The following is a 22887-nucleotide window of genomic DNA, read 5'->3' on the forward strand; positions in this document are numbered from 1 at the left end:
TGCAGGGTCGTGGTGGAGAGCCTGCCCAATGTCCACACTCCTTTTATTTCCCTTGGAAGTGCTCGTTTCAGCCTGAAGGGAGTCATGGAAGTAGGGCTTGATATGTATTAAGGTCTTTAAGGTGTCAAGAAAATGGCAAGTAAGCAAAGAAGGTGTCATGGAGACTCATTCCAGTTGTGCTTCCTTACTGGGGCCGTAGAGAGGTAGAATAGATTCAGCTTCCCAGCTCCCTCACAGCTTCCCAATCCAATTCCAAGTGGTGTGACTGATGTGTCTCTGGAGGACAGGGGGATTTCACCATTTGGATGGGAGATGAGCTGAACTTTTCCCAAGGTTGCACTGAGAACAAATAACCGGGTCCTGGATGTGTCATTGCTGGTCTAGCGCCTTTCTCGCTTCACAAAATGATCTAAGAAGCAGAAGCAGCTGCTGAGAATCAAAGAAATAAATTTTATGGGACTATAATGCAACACAGAACAGCTTCTTCCTCTGAAAATTTGGTAGTTTGCAATTAACTTCAACCAGAATATATCCTGTCTTGACTGGGTCCTGCCAGTTCTTATGAACCATAGAGAGATTACTGCTGCCAAAAATACCAAAACAGGCCAAAAAACCACCACAAGGTCCTTTGCATGTTCTTCTGATAGACTTAGATGTGGACTATCATTTCAGAGGGGTTTTTTTCCAGTGTTAACTATAAGCCACAATAAGGGGATTGAGCAAAATCATATTTTGGAGAACGTCTGGATTTCTCTCTCTTTCCAGAACCAGAAGTTGTGTTTACAAATAAGGACAAGGTGCAGAAAGAGGTGAAGGCTGCACTGTCAGAAAATGCCACGCTGAGCTGTGAGGTGGCTCAGGAGAAAACAGAGGTGAAGTGGTACAAGGATGGGAAACTGATCACCTCCAGCAAGAAGTTCAAGGTGGAGTCAGAGGGTAAATCGCGTCGTCTGGTGGTGGGTCAGGTGGAGAAGAAAGATGCAGGGGAGTACACCTGTGAGGCTGCTGGCCAAAAACTCACCTTCAGGATCGATGTCCCAGGTAGGAGAAGGTTCTTTGTCAGAATTCTGTAGAGGCCAATACAGCAATAATTGAAATAACTACTCTGCCATGACTCAGTTGCAGTAGTCTGGGTTTTGCTGCAGCCTGCAGGGTTCACCTGATTTTCTGTGCTTGGTTGCCTGGATCTGTGGAAATGGGAATATTTGGCTTTAGCAGGGTATAAGCTCTGTCTCATTCTTAGCAGGTCTAACAGTTGCAGTTATAAATATAATAGAGATAATTAACGTTCAGATCCCTTCCATTCCTGTGATCCCAAAGGGTGATTCTTGTACACTGAACTCTTGAAAGCAAAGAACAATTGCAGAATACCTTCCTTGTTGGTCTTGCGATCCCATTTTAGAAGATCTAGAGGCTGGAATATGTTTTGTCATTTGCAGTATCAGCAGCAGATTGTAAACAGCATTTTCTTTTTTTTGGCTGTTGTGTTATTGAGATCTCAGTTTTTTGAAATGTCTTACTATTCCTGACAGGTGATAAATGCTCCTTTGCTGTGAAATATTCCAAGAAATTGCTTTATTGTGTCTGAGATCTTAAGTAAAGGGAATTTAGAAGTTTATAGTGATATGCAGGACAGATGTTCTTTGGGAAAGTTTGAATTAACTATATTTTTACCTAGTGACTTGCAACTGTGGGGTTGATGTCAAGGCTCCTCTTGGTCCTTTACATTCCTAGGCTCTTATTTTCCAATTTTCCAAGTGGCAACATCTTTCCATAGAAGGGTAGACGCTGCTCAGTGATAGCAATTGGTTTTGCCAAGTGGCAACCTAAATATTTTCCAAACCTCTCCACAGAAATCTGTAAGATTAATCTAATTTTAACCCGCCAACAATTATTTTCTTCCTTTTCTGTGCTCAGAGCCCAAACCTGCATTTATAAACCAGGAAAAGGTCCAGAAGGAGGTGAAGGCTGTCCTGACAGAAAGTGCCACCCTCACGTGTGAGGTAGCACAGGACACAACTGAAGTGAAGTGGTACAAGGATGGAAAACTGCTCGTGTCCTCTCGGAAATTCAAAATAGAGACCTTGGGCAAATCCCGGCGCCTGGTGGTGGGGCAGCTGGAGAAGAAGGATGCTGGGGAATACATCTGTGAGGCTGCGGGCCAGAAGATGACCTTCAAACTGGAAGCAACTGGTGAGTGCTCACTTTGTGGTGGGAAGAACCAGTCCCTGTGGCTTAGAGGAAAATGGGATATTCCCAACACACCAGCCTTGGTGCAGCCACTGTCTCACCTGGAGAAACACCAGTGAGCTACGTGACATATTAATTATTAATTTAGCCGTGTAGAGGTGGGAAATTTGGACTTTTTGGGGCATCTGGAAATGCTACCTAGCTTTTTGCTTATCTCTTTCACACACCATATCACCCGACCTCTTTCGCTGGTGGGGAGTTGGAAGTTCACGTGGGCAGTTTGCAGAATAGCAAAGGAACTATGGGGAAAAGTGGCTCAGAAAACCTGGTCTGCTGCTTGTGTGTGCCCCAAAAATGCCTGTTTTTGTGGCAAAACGTTGTACAGGTGTTGGAATCCTGGATGCTGAGAATTTTAAACTTTCTGTGCTTAAAAGCACAGACCCCCAAGAGAACACTGCATTTGACCTAAGGTCATTGAACAGGCTTCTAAAATTGATTGATAGTACTGAGATTGTGGGTATGTAGTTGGTTGGAAGTGTTGTGATATCACAGGGTGGAAAACTTAGAGTTTGGGATTTTAGAACATAGAAATAAATATGAAGCAAGATGGAAGTTTTAGGGTGGAGGCAGGTTGTTCTTCTTTAACTTCTCCTTCCTTCTTCTCCATGGGTTTGGGTGGCATTTTGTAATTGGGCAGAAAAGTCCCCATTGCAGCTCTGTGGGATCAATTATTGGGTTAAAAAGGAAAATAATCCAGGTGTCAGTTCTTCATTGGATAGTTTAGTCTGAAAAGACCTTGGAAAAGAGATTGTTGGCCATTTTGTGCCCTCTAATGAAAAGCTGCTGAACTCACACTTGAGAGACTGTTTTACTGATAAGAAATAATGAACGCCTGAGTGTGAACATGAACTACTGCCTCAAGTGCCTTCAGTCCAGACCCAGAGAAATCAATATACAAGATAGAAAGGAGGCCAAGAAGAAAGGACTGGAGTCACAGAATGGTTTGGGTTGGAAGGAACCTTAAAGATCGAGTTCCAGCTCTCCTGCCAGTGGAGCAAATAGAAAACAGGCCATAAATTCAGCCCATTAATGTCTCTTCTTAATTTTATTTAAGATCCTAAAAAGGGGAAGGGAAAGAATTATACAAGTAATTTTACTTCTAAGAAACAAGCTTTTTATGGGCAGCAGATAAAAATATAAATATTTACATTTTCTTTCTTCTGCTTGTTTTCTAAACAAATGCTCTGGGTTGCCTGAGAGACCATTTTCTTTCTTCCTGCTCAGGAAAAGATCATACCAGTCACAAATATTGAGCCAAAATCCCTGGATTATTACAGGTCATGGATGAGCTGGTGGTGTGAGTCTTGAAGAGACAGCAATATAAAACTGCTTTGTTTTATGCTTTTTTAACTGCTTTTAACGGCCTTTTTTTATTAACTCCTCAAAGATTTGAGCACAAAGTTGTTAATTTTCATGGTTTATTGTCTTTTCTAGAACCAGAGGCTAAATTTGAAAAGAAAGTTGTCCAGAAAGAGCCTCTCATTGTTCAAGAACACGAAAGCATCACACTGACAACCTCAGTCACGCCTGAAACCGCTGCAGTGAGGTGGTTCAAGGATGGCACAGAAATCAAGGCGAGCAAGAAATGTGTGATCAAAAGTGAGGGGGCATCCAGGACGCTGACAGTGAACGCAGCTGAGAGCACAGACTCTGCCCTCTACACCTGCCAGACAAAGGATGACAAGCAGGAATTCATAGTCCAGGTGAAAGGTGAGCAGTGCCCAGGTCACAGCCCAGCCCAGCAGCTGCACTTCCCTCATGGTGGGGTGGAGGTGGAATCCAAACTCTTCTGGAAACTGTTCCAACCTCAAGGCTTGTTGCACTTTCTCTGGATGCCCCGCTGTGGGCTGGCAAAGTTCTCCATCTACCAAAAATATTCAAAAAAACTTTTTCCAAAAACTTTTTCCAAAAACTTTTTTCCAAAAACTTTTTTCCAAAACTTTTTCCAAAAACTTTTTCCAAAAACTTTTTCCCAAAACTTTTTCCCAAAACTTTTTCCCAAAACTTTTTCCCAAAACTTTTTCCCAAAAACTTTTTCCCAAAAACTTTTCCCAAAAACTTTTCCCAAAAAACAAGTTTCAAAAAACATCATCAAAAAATTCAGGTTTTGTCTTTTTCTGGCCAGTTTGGAAGCCTATGATGGGTACTTCTGGTGTTTGCTCCCCTCCTGTTTCTGTACCCTCCTATAGAATGACAGGGATCTGAAAATTGCGTGTCAAAGGAATCTGCCTGAATTTCCATATTTCTAGTTAGATTTTGTCTCCCCTAAGCCCCAAATACTTAGGGCCATTTTATTTATTTATTTATTTCCACAATCGGGCAGAACCAGTTTATTAGAACAGGTTTCTTCTCTTTTCCTCCCTCACACTTTCCCCTTCTCCTGGACCTCAGAAATCCCGGTGAAGTTTGCCAAGAAGCTGGAGGCCGTGAAAGCTGAGCTTGGTGGCAGCGTGTCCCTGAGCTGTGAGCTGAGCCACCCCAAGGGGAAGGTGACGTGGAGCAGGAATGGCGTGGAGATCAAGGCCAGCAAGCGTTTCCAGATCCGTGAGGAGGGAATCAAACGGACCCTGACCATAACGGGGATCCGGGCTGAGGATGAGGGAGAATATTCCTGCGAGTCCAGGGATGACAAGAGCAGCATCACCATTGTCCCCAAACGTATGTCCTTAATGGTGACAGTGTGGAGGGGTCCCTCGGTTTTGTCCTCAGCTGTTAGAACCCTGCAAAGCTGAGTTTTATCATGTGTCTGGGGTGGTTCTTGTGTTGAGAACAAAATACAGAATTCCCCTCTCAATGCCAGTGGAACCTCTATTTGTGAAAAACATAATGATTGTGAGCTGGCTCAAGTCTCTTAATATTGACTTTCATATTGCATTTGAGGCTGGAATTCATTTTCTGAAATAAAAGATGGGATTTTATTTGCCCTTTTTTCACTTCTCTTTGTACAAAAAATTTACTCAGACGTGGGAAATATGATGATCCACTATTGTGATCACTTACTATATTTACTGAGCATTTATTGCTGTATTTACTGAGTATTTATTACTGTATTTACTGAGTTTCCTGTATTTATTTGAGTATAGTATTTTGCTGTATTCAAATTGCTGCTTCCAAGAAAGTCAGACATGGGAAATACGACGATCCACTTTTGTGATCACTATATTTACTAAGTATTTATTACTGTATTTACTAAGTTTCCTGTATGTATTTGAGTACACTATTATGCTGTACTCAAATTGCTGTTTCCAAGAAAGCCATGGAAGCTTTTGGCTGTTTGGAGGTACTCATGGACATGCTCCTGAATGTTTTACCTCTATCCATCAGCTCCCAGAGTGGTGAAATTCGTCACAAGTCTCAACAGCGTGGTGTCTGAGGAAGGAAAAGAGGCTGTTTTCAAGTGCACCGTCTCCCCCAGTGATGCTGTGGTCACCTGGCTCAGGAATGGTGCCAAGATTGAAGCCAGCAAGAAATATGTGATCTCTCAGAAGGACACCAACCACAGCCTCACCATCACTGACCTGACACTGGAGGATGCAGCTGAAATCACTGCCAATGCTGAGGGTGTGGAAAGCACAGCCAACCTCAGAGTCAGAGGTAAGAGGTGGCAGTGCCCCTTTGACAGGCTGGAAATGTCACCCTGCCCACGACACAGGCTTGGAATTAGATGGTCTTTCAGGTCCTTTCCAACCCAAGTTCATTCTATGATGTTGTTGTTTTATGTGGCCTCCCCCCTGATTAATTATGTTAGCAGCAGGGAATTTCTGCTTTAGAATCATTAAATAGGAGTGCCCAGAATGCTTTGGGTTTGGAGTTCATGAGCCATTGGTTTAATTTTCTTTCAAAGCCTGTCTTTTGTATCTTCCACATTCCTACTAATATTTCCTCTCTTGCAGAGGCCTCAATCTCCTTCAAGAAGAAGCTGGAGCCCAAAACAGTTGAAGAGAGGGAGACAGTGACCTTGGAGGTAGAGCTGACCAAACCTGCAGAGGTGAAGTGGATGAGGAACAGCATTGTGCTGAAGCCCAGTGACAAAATAGAGATCAAAGCTGAGGGAACAAAGCACACCTTGGTGGTCAAGGACATCTCCTTTGCTGACCGGGGCTTCTACTGCTGTGAGAGCCCTGATGACACCACCCAGGCCAAGATCAATGTGGAAAGTGAGTGCAGTGACCCTCAGTTGTAAAAATACCCCAGGCAGGGTTTGGAGGTGGATTCTGGTCCCTGCATTATCATGGGGACACAGGGACCAAGCCAGTCAAATGACCAAGAGGAGGTGAAAGCTAAGCCATGAACAGAGAGTGTCTGACTGGTTCCTGTTGCCTCCATCTCATCCCACCAGCTTTGACCTTTAAGCTGCTTGAAAGGTTCTTCTCTTTCCTTTCTCACTCCCCGATATACTCTGTGTGTTTTCCTTGGTATGATTTTTTTTTTACCAAAAATCCCTCTTCAGCCATCCATTGCCCTGATTTTTCTCTGCAAACCACCTCGTTCAGAATGTCTCTTTATTTTCAGTCAATGTCTAAAAAACTACAAAAGCAGATCTTCTGTCTGAGGATGTTTCACTCTTGGGTAAATGAATGGTGCCTCATCCATAGCCATGTACTTCTGTCCCTTTCCTACTTTTTTTGGGTAATAATTGTCACAGGATATTTGAAAGCAGGATTTAAGTACTCAAGGGCTGTCTAATTTTGTCCATGAAGCCCTTGCCACCAACTGGTGCTGGGCTGGTTCTAAATAATAGGTGAGGAAGGACTTGAAAACAGTCTTTTGGGTGTTTGATGTCTTACAAAGTGGAAGGGAACAATCTCCATGATGCCAGGAAATAATGGACTTCAGGTGCAGTGGAAAAATTTAGGTTATATTTAAAAAAGCTTTTTTGTGGTCAGATGACTGAATAGGTTGTCTGGAGAGGTCTTGGAGCCTTCATCATGTTTTTTGGTTTTTTTTAAATTGGCAACTTAATAACTTTTAGTGGTGATACAAATTTAAACACTAAATCCATTTTACTGGATGATAGGGCATGGATGCCTTGTCACAGGAATAGATAATATCCACCCAAACCATGGATGCTTTGGCCACCAACCTATAAGGTGTCAGCACTTTTTGCACCAGTCATGGATTTTTTTTTCCTTTTACTATAGCTTTTTCCTCCCATCCTTGTTTTATCTTAATTGAAGAACTGCACATTATTACCATGGACTTATTTGTCTTTCTTTTACTAAAATCTGATAGACCTCAATAGAAAAGGAGCCAGCGGTGTGTTCTGTCATATTTGGTTGACCTGTTTGTCTCATGAAAGCATCCATTTAAAAAATAGCAGATATATTAGCTTTGTGGTCATGGACAGGTTTTATTTCCTGTAGAAGTGGTTGTTTAATTGGCAAATACCACCTAATTGGCAGGTGCATGAGCAATGGGGAATTAATCCATTTTGAAGGTCCTCAGGCTATTTCACACAGGTGTGAGACCTCCAACATTTCCATGTTGTTTTCCAGTGAGGCAGATCAAGCTGGTGAAAGGCCTCCAGCCCCTGGAGGTGACTGAGAAAGGGACTGTCACCTTTGAGGTGGAGGTGTCCCACGAGGACGTGGAGGGGACCTGGCAGAAGGATGGTGTTCGTCTGAAACCTTCACCCAACGTCAGCTTTGGTGTCCTGGGCAAGAAACACTCCCTGACTCTCTCCTCAGTGGCTCTGGAAGATGCAGGACTCATCTCCTTCAAAGCAGAGGGCATTAACTCATCAGGGAAGCTCACTGTGAAAGGTACATGGGTACAGGAGACTCCAGCCCTGCTTGGGGTGGATGCAATTGTCTTCTCCTGACCTGGAGGGCAACAAAATTTCCTGGTCACTGCAAGGGATGTGAAGCACAGTAATGTTTCTTTCTGATGCCAACAGGGTCATTGTGGCATCACTGTCAACAAAGCAATGATAAAGTGGGAGGGAATGATTAAGTGCCCAAACCAATACAAATTTTATTTATCATGAAAACCTATCCATCAGTGCATGTGTGACCCCATTCCCCATTTGTCTTTCTTTCCCAGAATTGCCTGTGAGGATCAGCACACCTCTGGCAGACGTCAGTGTAACTCAGAAGCTCAAGGCCACATTCGAGTGTGAGCTGTCCAAACCCAATGCCAATGTGAAGTGGTTCAAGGTACAGCACTTAATGGATTGTGATATTTTCATTTCTGACTTCTCTGGAAGGGAATGGGAGCCTGTAATTCTACTTCCAGGGAATAAGAGCCTGACCCTTTGCAGTAAAGCTCTTAGCATTGCTCTCTTGTCCTTATGTTCATTTACTCTCCCAATTAATCACTCTGAGTTTTATTTACTGTATTTATAAATTGGATTGAAAGTTAAACTTTTCTATTCTTGCATGGAATGTGAGCATTGCTGTTACAGATTTGCAGTCTTGTGCTTCACTCCACACCAAGCAGTATTCACCCTGGATTTACAGCCTTTTTGGGAAATGGGATATAAAGGGAAGCCTCAATTTCCTTTGTCGGGGACAATCCAGTTCCTTTTCCCTACACAGTCATTTTGGGGATCAGCTCTGGCATTTCATCAGCCACCCTTGGGGCTCAGCTGATACTTTCCATGATTTGGGGTAGCAGCAGTTCTTCAAGGAGGAATTTGGGCTGGAAGGGTCATCTCATTTCCAACCTCCTGCCATGAGCAGGGACATCTACAACCAGATCAGGTTGCTCAGAACCCTGTTCAGCCTGCTTCTGAATGTTTCCAGGGATGGGGCATCCACCACCTCTCTGGGCTACCCGTGCCAGTGTTTGGCCACCCTCACTGTGAAAAGCTTATTCCTTATTTCCTGTCTAAATTTGACCCTTTTTTAATTTAAAACCATTTATGTCTGAAGGGACTCACTGCCAACCCTGCATGGTGTTTTAAGCCTTCATAAAAGGTGTTGGAGATCATCCAAAATTTCTGTGTGTTCTTCAGCTATTCCAGCTCCCTGAAACATTTGCCCTGTGATGGATATTCAACACATGTTCCTTTAAACACAGTTTTCCATTCAGTCCAATGAGAAGGATGAAATTAGCACAGATCTGAATGTCTGTTTTGCTTACTGCAGATCTACAGGAGTTGAGAGTGATCTGCTTTGGTTTTTTCCCCTTCTAGGATGGGAAGGAGATCCGACAAAGTAAAAACATTGGGATTGTCTCCCAAGGAAATAAGAGAAGCCTCATTATTTACAAGTGTGAATATGAAGACCAGGGAACCTATACATGTCAAGCAGCTGAAGACAAGACATCAGCTACTCTAAAGGTTCATGGTATGTTTGGCTGAAGTAGGAAAATACATTTACTGCAGCATTTTTGGCCACACAGAAAGAAATTCTTTGTGGACTGTTTATTTTTCACAATTGCTCATTTTGGTTAAGGTGCTTTTCCTGGTGAGAAAATGCAGGCAAAGCTGTCCTGTGCTTGCTCTATCCTTGCAGTATTTTTGGAAGAGGTCCTAACTCAGTTTTCCACTTCTCATAAGTGATTTCTCTTCTCTGGAATCTGAGTGGTGTTTCTGGATTGGCGCATCAGGAAATATTGGACAGCCTGGCCTGAAGCGGGGATTCAGTGGCTGGTGCTGATGTGGTTTGGTGGCACCATTGTCACAGGGGGACTTTGCCTGAACAGGGACTGGACAAGCTTTGGGTATGAGCTCAAGAAGTGCTCTCACTTTTAGGTGGTAAATGCTTAGGAAAGGGTGGTTATTTCTGCCTGCACCTCTCCTTTCTGCTGGAGGCAGTTTTTCTGAGTGTTGCGCTGAGCAATCAATGAAGCACCAGGTGTGTTTTGTCACCAGGCTCTGAAGCACCTGAGGATAAGCTCTGAGAAAAGACAAGTTACTCAACAGACAGCCCTGCTGTGCCCTGGCAGATGCTATTTTCTAAAGGGGCATCTGAAAAACAGATCAGCTCTTTCTTAGTGAAAGACAGAGCATCTTTCTCATTGCTTACTAGATGCTGTCCTCATGTGGCCGCTTGGGTTCTGTAGTATCTTCATGAAAATCTGCCCCACGGATTCCCCCTTTTCTCCCTGGTTTTGGGGTTGGGATGGGTTGTTGTTTGCATTTCAGCTATTTCAGCTCTGCTCCTGAGGCTGATCCAAGGTGTATCAAGGCCTTCTCTTTCAAAGAGAAAGGGTGCAGTAGCACAGATAAATAGATCAGTTGTGACAAAAGGACTGCCAAGGTGCAGAGGTAAAGAGGATTATACTCAGTTCAAGAGGCTCTGAAAAAAGATATCTCCTATGTAAAACAGAGGAGAGCATGCAGAGAAGCATGAATAAGGCAAGTTTATAATGACCTAGGATTGTAGACTTGTGTTTAGTTTTTCTTGGCGAATTTGCTTTCATTAATATGCGTATTTCTTTCATTAATACCTGCGCGAAGTTCCAGCATCCATAAAATCCTCTTACAGTAAGATTCAGCCATAAAAAGTATTCACTGTGTTGAAGAGAGAAACTACCCAGGAAGAAAGGCTGGTTTAGAATAAACACAATCCCCTTTTTTCCCATGTAATTACACAGAAAGTAAACACACCATACTCACTTGTGGAGAAGCCCCTAAGTAATTATTTGTCTTTATGACTTCACAGCCCGAGATGTCAAGATTGTAAAACCACTGGAAGATGTGGAAGTGAATGAATACGAAAGTGCATCTTTCATCTGTGAGATCTCACACGACGAGGTGGAAACCCAGTGGTACAAAAATGACAACAAACTGAAGACTTCCAACAACATCAAAATGCGACAAGATGGTAAGAGGAAAAAAAAAGGGGATTTTGGTCTGGAATGGTGTGGAAAACCAGGGCACAGGGAATATTTCTCTGTCTGCTCTGGGGTGCCCTGACCCCCAGGGCAGCACTGACTTTGACCCTCATCCATGGAGAAAGTTTCCCAGACTTCAAGATAGACTGGAATCCACAAAAGTGTGAAATAGATTATAGAGAGCAGTGCAGGTGTGCCACTGGGTGAGAAATTGAGGTTTTGGGATTTTTAGTGTGTTGTGGATGGAAGCAAGATGGAGGGCACAGGGTGTCATCCTGGGTTTCTTCTTCATGCTGCTTCTTCCTCCTTCTCCATGGATTTGGGTGGCATTTTGTAATTGGGCAGGAAAGTCCCCATTGCAGCTCTGTGGGATCAGTTATTGGGTTAAAAGGGAAAATAATCCAGGTGTCAGTTCTTAATTGGATAGTTTAGTCTGAAAAGCCCTTGGAACAAGAGATTGTTGGCCATTTTGTGCCTTCTGATGAAAAGCTGCTGAACTCCCAGCAGTGAGACTGTTTTACTGATAAGAAATAATAAACACCTGAGTGTGAACATGAAATAACATCTCCAGTGCCTTCAGTCCAGACCCAGAGAAACCCACAACTGGAACCACCACAGAATGGGGATGAGTTGGAGAAGGGACTGGCATGGGAGACTAGAAAATAGGGTTTTGCTCTGGGATATCTGAGCTGTGTTTGTGTGTCTGTGCCCAGGTAAGACCTATTCCCTGACGTACGCACGTGTCCAGGTCGAGGATGCGGCCGAGATCAAATTCGTAGCAGAAAAGGCAGAATCTCGTGCTCACTTGACTGTAAAAGGTAATTCTGCTGTTTGTGCCAGCACTGCTTCTGCTCTCTCATATTACAAACCAATTCACTTCCCTCACTTTGCACGTGAAGGTTAAAAAAAATCCTACAGTGTTCAGAGAAAGAAAACCTGCCTACTTTGCTGCCTGCTAAATATCAGCTGGGAGTTTATTTTGGCTTAATTCCAGTTAAATTTTCTCAGGAGGTTGGATATGCACCTTTAGACATTTAAAGTTGTGTGAGAAATTTGAGGGACAAAAATTGTAGCTTGATTTTTTCTTGCATTTTCACTTTCTGATGTATGTTGTAACAAAACCCAGCATTTTTGGGTGTGTTTAGTTAGAACAGTGTGATAGGAGAGAAAAGATGTTTGAATTAATGCACTGCTGAGGAGCTCAGGAAACTGGAGATCAGTCCCTGATTTTGCCATAGCACTGCTGTGAGGTGTTGAGGAAAAACCACCTGTTACTTCTGCAGTTCAGCCGCTCCAGCGGTAAAATACAGAGCAAAAGTTTCCCTTTAATTAACTCATACTAATTAAAGTTGTTAATTGAGTGCTCAGCCTAGCAGGGATTCCTGTCACCATCCAAAATACTGAACACAAAAGAAATATTGTTAATGAGAGCAATGGAGACTGTACTGATTGCTCCATTTCCTTCGCCCTCCTAGAGCTGCCTGTGAAAATCGTGAAGCCCTTGCGGGATAAGATCGCCCTGTGGAAGCACCGGGGGGTCCTGGAGTGCCAGGTGTCCCGGGCCAATGCCAAGGTCAGGTGGTTCAAAAAGGACAAGGAAATTCACCCTGGTGTGAAATACGAGATCGTGAGCGAGGGCGTCTATCGGAAACTCGTCATCAACGACGCCAACTACGAGGATGAGGACACGTACACCTGTGATGCCTTCGATGACAAAACCAGTGCTAATTTCTTTGTTGAAGGTAGAAAACCTCCTTTTTTCACCCCTAGAATGCACTTGGAGGAGGATGGGCTGATTCATTTGTTGTTATGTTGGAAAGGATAGGCTGACTCGTTGTTTACTTTGGAAACAAAATACCGCTTAAAAATGAATTTTAATTCATGTTATTTATTTTGAAGCCCATTGGTATTCAATCCTTTTACACACAGGAACATGCTGAAAAATTAATATATGGTATATTCTTCTAAGGAAAATGAGGGAATTCCCATTCCAGAGACACTTATCAAATGGATAAAGTTGGTTTTTCAGATAAATGTTGCAGCTCCTTTTATCAACATCTGCACTCCAATGAACTTTCTTTTCCATTTTATAGCACTACATGTTTGATATCAGGATAGGAAGGTGGCTTTAGAATTAGGACTAGGAATCAAGAGATACAGATTCCCTTTCTGGCTTGTGACCAGCAATATGTGTTTGCTTTCATACAGAATAAAAGATGTTTTAAGGCCTTTTGAGTTCATAAGTGCAGAAAAGATGTCTTGAGTGTTCAGGCTGATAATGGAAAAGCTTTCATGGCTACTGAATCCCTGCTCTCTTGTTCCATCCAGAGCAAGCCATTAATATTGTAAAAGAATTGTGTGATGAGGACGTGACTGAGCCTGAAGAAGCCAATTTTGAATGTGAGACATCCATTCCATCTGTGAAACCTGCCAAGTGGTTCCTGAAGGGAGCAGCCTTGCAGGCTGGCAGAAACATCATCATGCAGCAGGAAGGCACCATCCACAGGCTGACAATAATCAAAACAAGTGTTGATATGACAGGCACCATCCAGTTCTCCATTGGCAAATCCAAATCCACAGCGAACCTGCTCGTCAGAGGTAGTGTGATTTTTAAATTTATATCACGTGAATCAGAACCAAGATCTTCCATCTCACAGTAGCTGGAAAGTAATTTGTCATAAATATTCTCTATTCTGGGCTGGGTTCTTGGAAATGCCTGTGTACCTGCAAGATAAAAAATCTGTTTGGTTCCCAGCTGCAAGTTGTTGGGAGCAATGCTGGATGCACCAATTGAGCCAGAAATGTCTTAGGAAGGGATCTGATTTAAATGACTTTGGTGTCCCTGGTATTCAAATCCATCAAGCTAAAACTGGTTTCTGTTTTATTTTTATTCTCTTGACTTTACCAAGGAGGACAAAACAGATGAAATTTGCCAGGAGAGTTTATTTTGTGCTGTTTATGAGCTAGACAAGTTTGATAGCTCATTTACTTAATTCATTTTGTCATTGACTTGATGTAGGACAAAGCCTCAAGGCTTTTTATCTTCTGCTGTCACCATGGTAAATCTCTTCAATCACATCCTGAAGTCCTTGTTTTGTCTTTCATTTACTCTTACTTGAATGAAAACCTCAACTAGAGAGCAATTCAACAAGCGCTGAGCCAGAAGTGGACCATGAATTTGGTGGTTAATACACAGTATTATCCTACAGAAATCAGCTTTCCTGATAGATCATTGTGCTGTTGTAGCTTCAAAGCGCTTGAGCTCTGTTAGAGACACTTGTAGCAGGACCTGAGCAGTTCACAAAACAGAAAGTCATATATGAAATTAATGGGCATGAAATACAGATTAAAACCTTCCTCTTCTTTAGATTGATCCATTCTTCTTCCCCACCCGTGCTTGGCAGATTACCACATCCAGATCACCAGGAAGCTGGAGGACAAGACCGTCCTGGAGAGACACTCGGTCATCCTGTCCTGTGACTTCAGGCCTTCCCCAAAGCACGTCAAGTGGTTCAAGGGCCAGGAGCTCATTGAGCCCTCGGAGAAGTACAAAATCAAGAGGGACCAGTACTCAGCAGAGCTGAAGATCATGAAGGTGAAGCCTGCGGATGCTGGTGTGTACAAGTGCAGGGCTGGGATCGCCGAGACCGAAGCCACGCTGAGCGTTGAAGGTAGGAGAGGTTTGGAGCAGCAGGGCTGGCCTGCTGCTGGTCTTTATGATCCTCTGTTTCGCTCAAGGTTCCTCCTCCTGAGGAGAGGTAGATTCCCACAGTTATCTTCTGATTTTATATAAATGCAGCGTCACAAGCAAACTGCTGATTGCACAATCCTGAAATCCATCTCTTTCTGGGAAGTTGCTAATGCGTGTGGGAGGGCAGCATCTGGGTAAGGCACAAATTAGCATTTGTCAAGGCACATCATTGTCCATTTCATACAAGGAATTAGACCTCTGGGGCTTTCACCTAAAAATATCCTTTATGTTAAAGTGCTACAGGCCTCCAGTTCTGGTGATCTTGGCTGTGGTTTTAATTTTCTGACACCTGAGTCAGCTTCTCTATCTGCCATTGTTATACATTTGTATTGTTATACATCTGTATACATTTGTATACCTGCTACAAATATATTTTATAGATACTATTATATATCTGAATACAATAATTATTCATAGTGATGATCTACCCCATCTGGGCATGGAACTGTTTTTAGCCAGTTCTTCCCCTCAGGTGACACTGCAAGAAAAGATGTTCACTGTGTCACTTCTAGAAAGACTTAGAGCTGAGCTACAGAATCATTTCCAAAAGTCCAGGGAGCAGCTCTTGGTAGCAGTTTGGCTTTGCAGAGGTTCTTCATTGAGTGTGTTGTCAGACATTGAAATTAAATGCTCAGGGCAGTGGTGATGTCAGCATCTCTGGAGGTATTGAAAAGTTTTGGGGATGTGGTTTCATGGTGACCTTGGCAGTGCTGGGGGAATGGTTGGACTCAATCTGAGAGGTCTTTTCCAACCTAAATAATTCTGTGACTCCATTCTAGCCAAACAAATATATATATTAAAAAAAAAGAAAATCAAGTAATAGCCCCAAACCTCTTCTGAGATATCTCCTCCTTGAAAACAGCATTCCATGAGCAGAGAAGCTGCAAAGAGAATTCTCTGCCCAAGGACTGGGAAAGAAAAGAACCAAAATCCTCTTCTTCCCTAAACCTGAGCAAGTTGCTTAAGCTCTTTGTACTTTGCCTTTGTGGCCAAAATCATTGTCTTCATCTCATCCTCTGTGTTACAATTTCCCTGGAAATGAGAGACAATTTAGTTGAAATGTGTTTGTGTGTGCAGTGACAAGCACACAGGGATTGGAGCTTTGTGTGATGCTTAGGGTCACCGTAACATCATTTAAAAAAAAATTACTTATTTTTAAATAAAACACAAACAAAACCTCCAAGCTGATTTATATATAAAAAGAGAACCGAGAGTTCTATATTATTTTAATTAGTCTTTTTAAAAGTTTTTTTTTTTCTTTTGAAGCAAATGCAGAACCAAGTAAGTGAAACATGGTGAGCAAAGATGTGCAGAAGAACAGAACAAATAATCTAATAAACTCCATGAAACTGTGATAACAAGTGATTTATGGTGATGGTGGTGTGGAAACCCAGGGCACTGGGAATATTTCTCTGTCTGCTCTAGGGTGTCCTGACCCCCAGGGCAGCACTGACTCTGACCCTCATTCATGGAGAAAGTTTCCCAGACTTCAAGATAGACCGGAATCCACAAAAGTGTGCAATAGATTATAGAGAGCAGTGTAGGTGTGTCACTGGGTGAGAAATTGAGGTTTTGGGATTTTTAGTGTGTTGTGGATGGAAGCAAGATGGAGGACACAGGGTGTCATCCTGGGTTTCTTCTTCATGCTTCTTCTTCCTCCTTCTCCATGGGTTTGGGTGGCATTTTGTAATTGGGCAGAAAAGTCCCCATTGCAGCTCTGTGGGATCAGTTATTGGGTTAAAAGGGAAAATAACCCAGGTGTTAACTCTTAATTGGATAGTTTAGTCTTAAAAGAATCTTGGAACAAGAGATTGTTGGCCATTTTGTGCCTTCTAATGAAAAGATGAACTCCCAGCAGTGAGACTGTTTTACTGATAAGACATAATAAACACTTGAGTCTGAACATGAACTACTGTCTCAAGTGCCTTCAATCCAGACCCAGAGAAACCCACAACTGATCCCTCTTGGTTTCCCTCAGCCCGCAACGTAGAGGTCCTGAAGCACCTGCAGGACGTGGAGGTTGAGGAGGACAGCTCTGCCGTGTTCTCCTGCGAGCTGTCCCACGATGACGAGGACGTAGAGTGGTTCCTCAATGGCACCCTCCTCTACACCAACAACTTCAACGACATCAAGAATGTGGGCAAGTGCTACATGCTGACCGTGAAGCAGGTGAAGCCTGAGGATGCTGGCACGGTGACAATGAAGTCGGACAAGGTGTCAGAGACCGTGCGGCTGAAGGTGATAGGTGGGTCCAGATCGCACTCCTGAATGAAAATGAGAGGTGCAAATGAGCCATTTTTACCAAATCCATGGGGATTTGGTAAGCAGGATCTGATCCTGCTTAATAGATAAAAAAATGTTGAGGTATTAAATATGGGCCATGAGGATGGTGAACGTTGAGCTATTAAATATGGCCCATGGACTGGAGGGGAAGCCTTGAGAGGAGCAGCTGAGGTCGCTTGGTTTGGTCAGCTGGAGACACCTTGCTGTGGGCTTCAACATCTTCATGTGAGGGGAAGTGGAAGGGCAGGTACTGATCTCCTCACTCTGGTGGCCAGTGACAGGACTTGAGGAAACAGCTGGGTCTGAGTGATGGGAAGTTGAGGTTGGATATCAGGAAAAGGTTCTTCCCACAGAGGGTAGTGGGCACTGGAAAGGCTCCTCAGGGCATTATCATGGTCCCAAGGCTGCCAAAGCTCCATGAGCGCTTGACAATGTTCTCAGGGACAGTGTGGGGTTGTTGGGGTATCTGTGCAGGGACAGGTGTTGGACCGGATGATCCTTGTGGGTCCCATCCAACTCAGGATATTCTGTAATTCTGTGGTTTTTAATACATCAGTTCTCAAGAAGGATTCAATCAACCATGAGAAGACAACTTCCTGCTGTTCTTCATATGTCTCAAAGCTCAGTCACACAACTGAGTTTTTGTGGTTTAGCATGTTCTTGGGCACCCTCAGTGAGTGTGCAGGTGACTACCAGCTGAGTGGGGCAGGTGACAAGCCTGAGGGTTGAGGTGCCATCTGGAGGAACATGGACATGCTCAAGAAGTGAGACCACATGAACCTCTTGAGGTTCAACAAGGCCAGTATGAGGTGCTGCACCTGGGTGAGGGCAGCCCCTCATGTCAACACAATCTTGGGATGAAGGGATTGAGAGCAGGATGAAAGACTGAGAGCAGGATGAAGGATTGAGAGCAGGATGAAGGAATTGGGTGTGCTGGAGGGTGATACTGGTTTAGGCTCTGCATTGGTATCAGCAATATTGCCAAGGATTTATCAATGTCTCTAAATATTTGATAGCAACTGGAAGTGTCCCAAACATCCTGGTTGTTCTCTGTTTTGCCTCTTGACCCTCAGAGAAACCTGCTGTCTTCATGAAATCCTTGGATGATGTTTTCGGTGAGGAGCGAGGAGTGATCAAACTGGAATGTGAAGTCTCCAAGGAGAAGGTCAAACCTGTTTGGAAAAAGGATGGTGTGAAGATCGCTTCTAGCAAGAAGTATGAGGAGATACAGTCTGGGAAGACCCTGTGCCTCCTTATCCATGACCTGGAAAAGACAGATGCAGGATTATACACCTGTGACATCGGCACTGATGTTGCCAAATCAAAGGTCAGCGTTCAGGGTAAGTGTTGTAGACAGTGGCCACTCAAGGGGTGTTAAAAATACAGGTGGGCTTGGTCTCCTGGGCTCTCACTTGTTCCTGAACAAATCTCACATAATATTGTGATGTCTGAGCAATTCCTGTTAATTTTGGTGTAAGTATATCTGGGGTTTCTAAGTGAAAATCAGATGTCAGGAATGTAGTGACAATATTTTCTTCCTTAACGTTCCAACGTGCAGAAATCCTCCCAAAAAAGCAAAAATGTCTCAAAATAAAAATCCCAACTAACAAAAAAATTCACCCAAGCAGCTTGTTTCTATTTTGAGCTATTGACTCAGAGTCCATTGTAGGAACAAAAAGCAGGACAATATTTGTTGAGGAACCCAGCTGTTCAGCCTGTCCTCTAATCCTTGTCAGCCTGAAGTACAAAGAATTGTTCATGGCTTCCAAACTCATAATGTTAATGAGAAAAAATTTGAGTTTTCCTGGTTTGAACACCAGGAGTAACAAGTCCAAAAACTCAAACATTTCTTCTATCAGCATGGAGGAGAACCTCACCCATTGTCCCAGAGACTTCTTTTCTACAGCTTTTCTCTTTAACTCATTAAATCTTGAATCTTCCCCACTGAGCTGTTCTTCATTCAGTCCTTCCTGACCACAGCCAGGAGATTCACATTTCTCTTTTTGTACAACTTTAAGATGATTCTGAGCCTGAAAAATCCTTCCCATGTCCCAGCCACCTCTAAGGAATACAGTGGTGTCCTGCCAATCTAGCAGATAAACTTCTCTTATGAGTTAAAAACACCATTACTCTACTCATGTCTATCACAAAAGAATTTTTAACTTTGTATTAATGCAATTTTTGTTCTCCAGAGCTGAACATTGGCATCACCAAAAGGCTCAAGAACACTGAAGTCCAGGAGGGAGAAGATTGCACTTTTGAGTGCATTTTGTCCCACGAAAGCATCGATGACTTCAACTGGACCCTGAACGGGAGTAAAGTGGAAAGTGGGGGGAGGTTTAAAGCCTCCAATGCAGGTCGGAAATACACACTGAGTATCAAAAATGTCATTCCTGCTGACACTGGGGAAGTCATCTTCACTGCCCGTGGTCTCACCTCCAAGGCTTCCCTGCTTGTGAAAGGTAATGGGATCAGAAAAGTCCTGGGTGTATTTTCATAAGGTTTGCCAGAAAACACTTGTTATGGTCTGAGTCAACACCAACCTGCCCTGTGAGCCTTGAAGAGCTGAGTTTTTCCCTTAAAAGATCTCCTTTCCCTTCCCTGTGAGCCTTGAAGAGCTGAGATTTTTCCTTAAAACCAAGTGAAATGTTGAAGCTTTTAATAGATATTTGAGAGCTTACTACGCTAGGGAGTGTGTACAGATAATTGCAGCCCAGAGTGTGCATCAGAGATAATCACCCAAGACTCACAGGTGGTCAGCGGAGAGAAGAAATTAGTAATTTTCAGACATGGTTCATAATCTGCAGTTAATCCTTTTCCATAGAATCAGGGAATCCCAGGATGGTTGGGGTTGGGAGGAACCTTCCATTATCTTGTTCCAACCTTGCACAGGTTGCCCAGAGAAGCTGTGGCTGCCCCTGGATCCCTGGAAGTGTCCAAGGCCAGGTTGAATGGGGCTTGGAGCAGTGTGGGATAGTGGAAAGTGTCCGTGCACATGGCAGGGGGTGGCACTGGATGGACTTTGAGATCCCTTCCAATCCAAACCATTCTGGGATTCTATTATTTGAATTGCAAAAAAACCCAAATATACAGAAATTATTTTCATTCAAAGATGCTTTTTTTTTTTTCTGTGATCTCTGCAGAAAAACCTACTGAGGTTACAAAACAGCTGGAGAATAAAACATCCCCAGCAGGGCAGGACATCAGCCTGAGCTGTGAGCTGTCCAAAGCTGATGTGACCATCAGGTGGTACAAGGACGGCAAAGCAATCAGGAAAAGCCAGAAGTACGACCTGCAGCAAGAGGGGACACGGGCCACTCTCATCATCCGAGACTCCACGGTCAAGGACGGTGGGGAATACACCTGTGAGACTGAGACCTCCAAAACAACAGCCAGGGTCACAGTGCAAGGTCAGCTGAAGGGTGCAGAGGGGCTGGCAGGTTCAGAGGTTGGGTGTAAATATCTACAACCATAGATTTCTTTTCCTCCATCTCCCTGGGCAGGATCAATTTTTAGTAAAAAAAGAAATCATTGATTAAAAGCTTTAAAAACTTAGATATGAAAAAGCACCTTTTGGATGCTGGACAATCTTATGGGCTCTGTAACAAGCCAATCAAAACTGGCCGAATTGAATTATTCTGTTTTGATAATGAGTGATGAAAGTGGTTTGCAAGAGGAGACCTCACCAGTCCATGGGCCATGGCATTAAACTTCCCTGGAGATATTTCACCTGCTATGTCCTGTGACAGGAGGGGCACCTGGTGATCTTAGAATCATTCCATCTGATGAGATAAGAGGAAATGCTCTCAAGTTTTAGATTAGATGTAAGAGGAAATGCCTTCATGGAAAGGATGGTGAGGCATTAGAAGAGGATGCCCAGGGAAGTGGTAGAGTCACCACTGAGGGGGGATTTAAAAGATGTGTAGATGTGGTTATTTGGAATGTGGTTTAATTAAGTTAATAATTGTACTTGGTGATCTTAAGGTCTTTTTCAGCCTAAATGATTCTATGATTATTTTTTGATGATTCTATGAGTTGGAGCAGAGAGCATCCAAGATGGTTCTGGATGCTTAGGACTAGTTTGGGTGACAAATCTGTCTCAGCCATTTTAAAAAATTATTTCTTTTTCCTTCCAGAAAAACCTAATTATTTTGTCAAAGAACTCTCAGACCTGAAAGTGGATGAGAGTGGAACTGCAGTTTTTGTGTGCCAGAGTGAGAGAGCTGCATCCTCTGTGGTCTGGAGGAAAGGCATCGCTGAGCTCCGGGCTGGCAGGAAATACGAGATGATACAGAAAGGACAAGTCCTCCAGCTGACCATAAAGAACCTGGAGAAAAGTGACAGTGACACTTACAGCTGTGACATTGGGGATGCCCAGTCCAGAGCCAAGCTAACCGTGCAAGGTATGGATGAGAGGAATGTGATTTACATCCCTTTTCTGCCATGGGAAACGTGCACAGGCAGAGCTGTATCTCGGCAGGGCGACAGAGCTGCTGATTTCTGCTTCTCTCTCAGGGTGGCAGGAACATGTGGCCAAAAATATGGGAATGTCCAAAAATATGGACATGCAGAGCAGTTTGAAGCAATTACACCTGGATTATTTTGGGTGTGATTTAAAGGCTCATGTGAGGGGAGAGATTGGTGTTCCTGTGTGAACATAAAATGGATGTGATGCACAGTGCCTGCTGTTGGATGAGAGAAAATTATCCTGCCTTCATGGTTTTCTCCATACTCCTTGATTCTTCTTCCCAGGAGTGGTTCCTAAAACCACTGGTGGAAAAACAAAATGGTCCATGGAATAATGGAATGGGTTGGGTTGGAAGGGACCTTAAAGATCATCCAGTTCCACCTTCAGCTATCCCAGGCTGCTCCAAGCCTGTCCAACCTGGCCTTGGACACTTCCAGGGATCCAGGGGCAGCTACAGCCTCCCAGAGCCTCCCCACCCTCACAGGGAACAATTCCTTCCCAATATCCCACCTAACCCTGCCCTCTGGGGAAATGATTCAAGAATAATCAGATGGAAATGGAGCGGCAGTGTCCACTTGCTAATTATTGCAGTTTTTAACACAATGGGGTAAAGTCAGATTCTTCCTCTGATCATCTGCTACAGCATACTCAAGAAGCAAAGAAATGTGTTTAATTCCCATCATAATCTCAGGCTCTGAGCTGTCTGAATTCACTCTGAGGTTTTTCACAGCAGCTTTTCTGAATGGTGAAAACACTTCTCTGTCACAAACATCAAAGTAAAACATCCCTGTGCTGGTTTTATAAGTAGGAGGAGCATCAGAGATATTTTTGTATACAGTGCTAACCTTATTTTAAATATATTTATAGTGAGGTTTATCTTTGTATGTGTGTTTATATTTATATATTTATTTTTAGTTAGGGATGGATCTGTCTATACAGGGAGGTTTTCAGGGCAGATGTTTTGGGGTTTTTTAACCAAATCCACACTCAGACATTTTCTTCATTTCCCACTGTGTTAGGGGTTGGGCTGAACTCAAAGAAGGTGTGGGATCAGTGGTCCTGTCCCATAGAAAGGGAGTTATTTTTGCTGTAGAAAATCAGCCAGGTTGTCAAGGGAGAGATAACTTCTTGTTGATGTTTAGAGCCAAGTAATGCTGTCAGAGACTCATCTTTCCAACCCTTCCAGGGTTTTCATTAGGAGAAAATTTACAGCCCTGGATTTGCATTGTCCTGGCTACTTGTTGTGCTTTATGTTTTCTGGTGCTTCAAAGATGTCTTTGCCTATTTTGGCGTGTGTCCTGTATATATTACCTTCCTGTGAGTGGGTTTTGTGGTCAATATTGGGGGAATTCTG

General features: G+C 43.4%; 1 protein-coding gene across 1 annotated transcript in view; it reads left to right on the forward strand.

The window, feature by feature from the left end:
• The window catches only part of OBSCN (obscurin, cytoskeletal calmodulin and titin-interacting RhoGEF), a 159326-nt gene that overhangs the window by 43818 nt on the left and 92621 nt on the right, over positions 1-22887 (forward strand). The window contains 19 exon segments of the mRNA XM_030971157.1: positions 766-1041; positions 1918-2193; positions 3685-3960; positions 4642-4908; positions 5575-5844; positions 6144-6407; positions 7746-8012; positions 8293-8405; positions 9386-9539; positions 10860-11021; positions 11745-11849; positions 12507-12773; positions 13360-13629; positions 14436-14702; positions 16761-17027; positions 18139-18405; positions 19258-19527; positions 20209-20475; positions 21202-21468. Coding sequence (XP_030827017.1) covers positions 766-1041; positions 1918-2193; positions 3685-3960; positions 4642-4908; positions 5575-5844; positions 6144-6407; positions 7746-8012; positions 8293-8405; positions 9386-9539; positions 10860-11021; positions 11745-11849; positions 12507-12773; positions 13360-13629; positions 14436-14702; positions 16761-17027; positions 18139-18405; positions 19258-19527; positions 20209-20475; positions 21202-21468 — 4572 coding nt within the window.

The sequence above is a fragment of the Camarhynchus parvulus genome, chromosome 2 (assembly GCF_901933205.1).
Source record: "Camarhynchus parvulus chromosome 2, STF_HiC, whole genome shotgun sequence".
In the NCBI taxonomy this organism is placed as follows: Eukaryota; Metazoa; Chordata; class Aves; order Passeriformes; family Thraupidae; genus Camarhynchus; species Camarhynchus parvulus.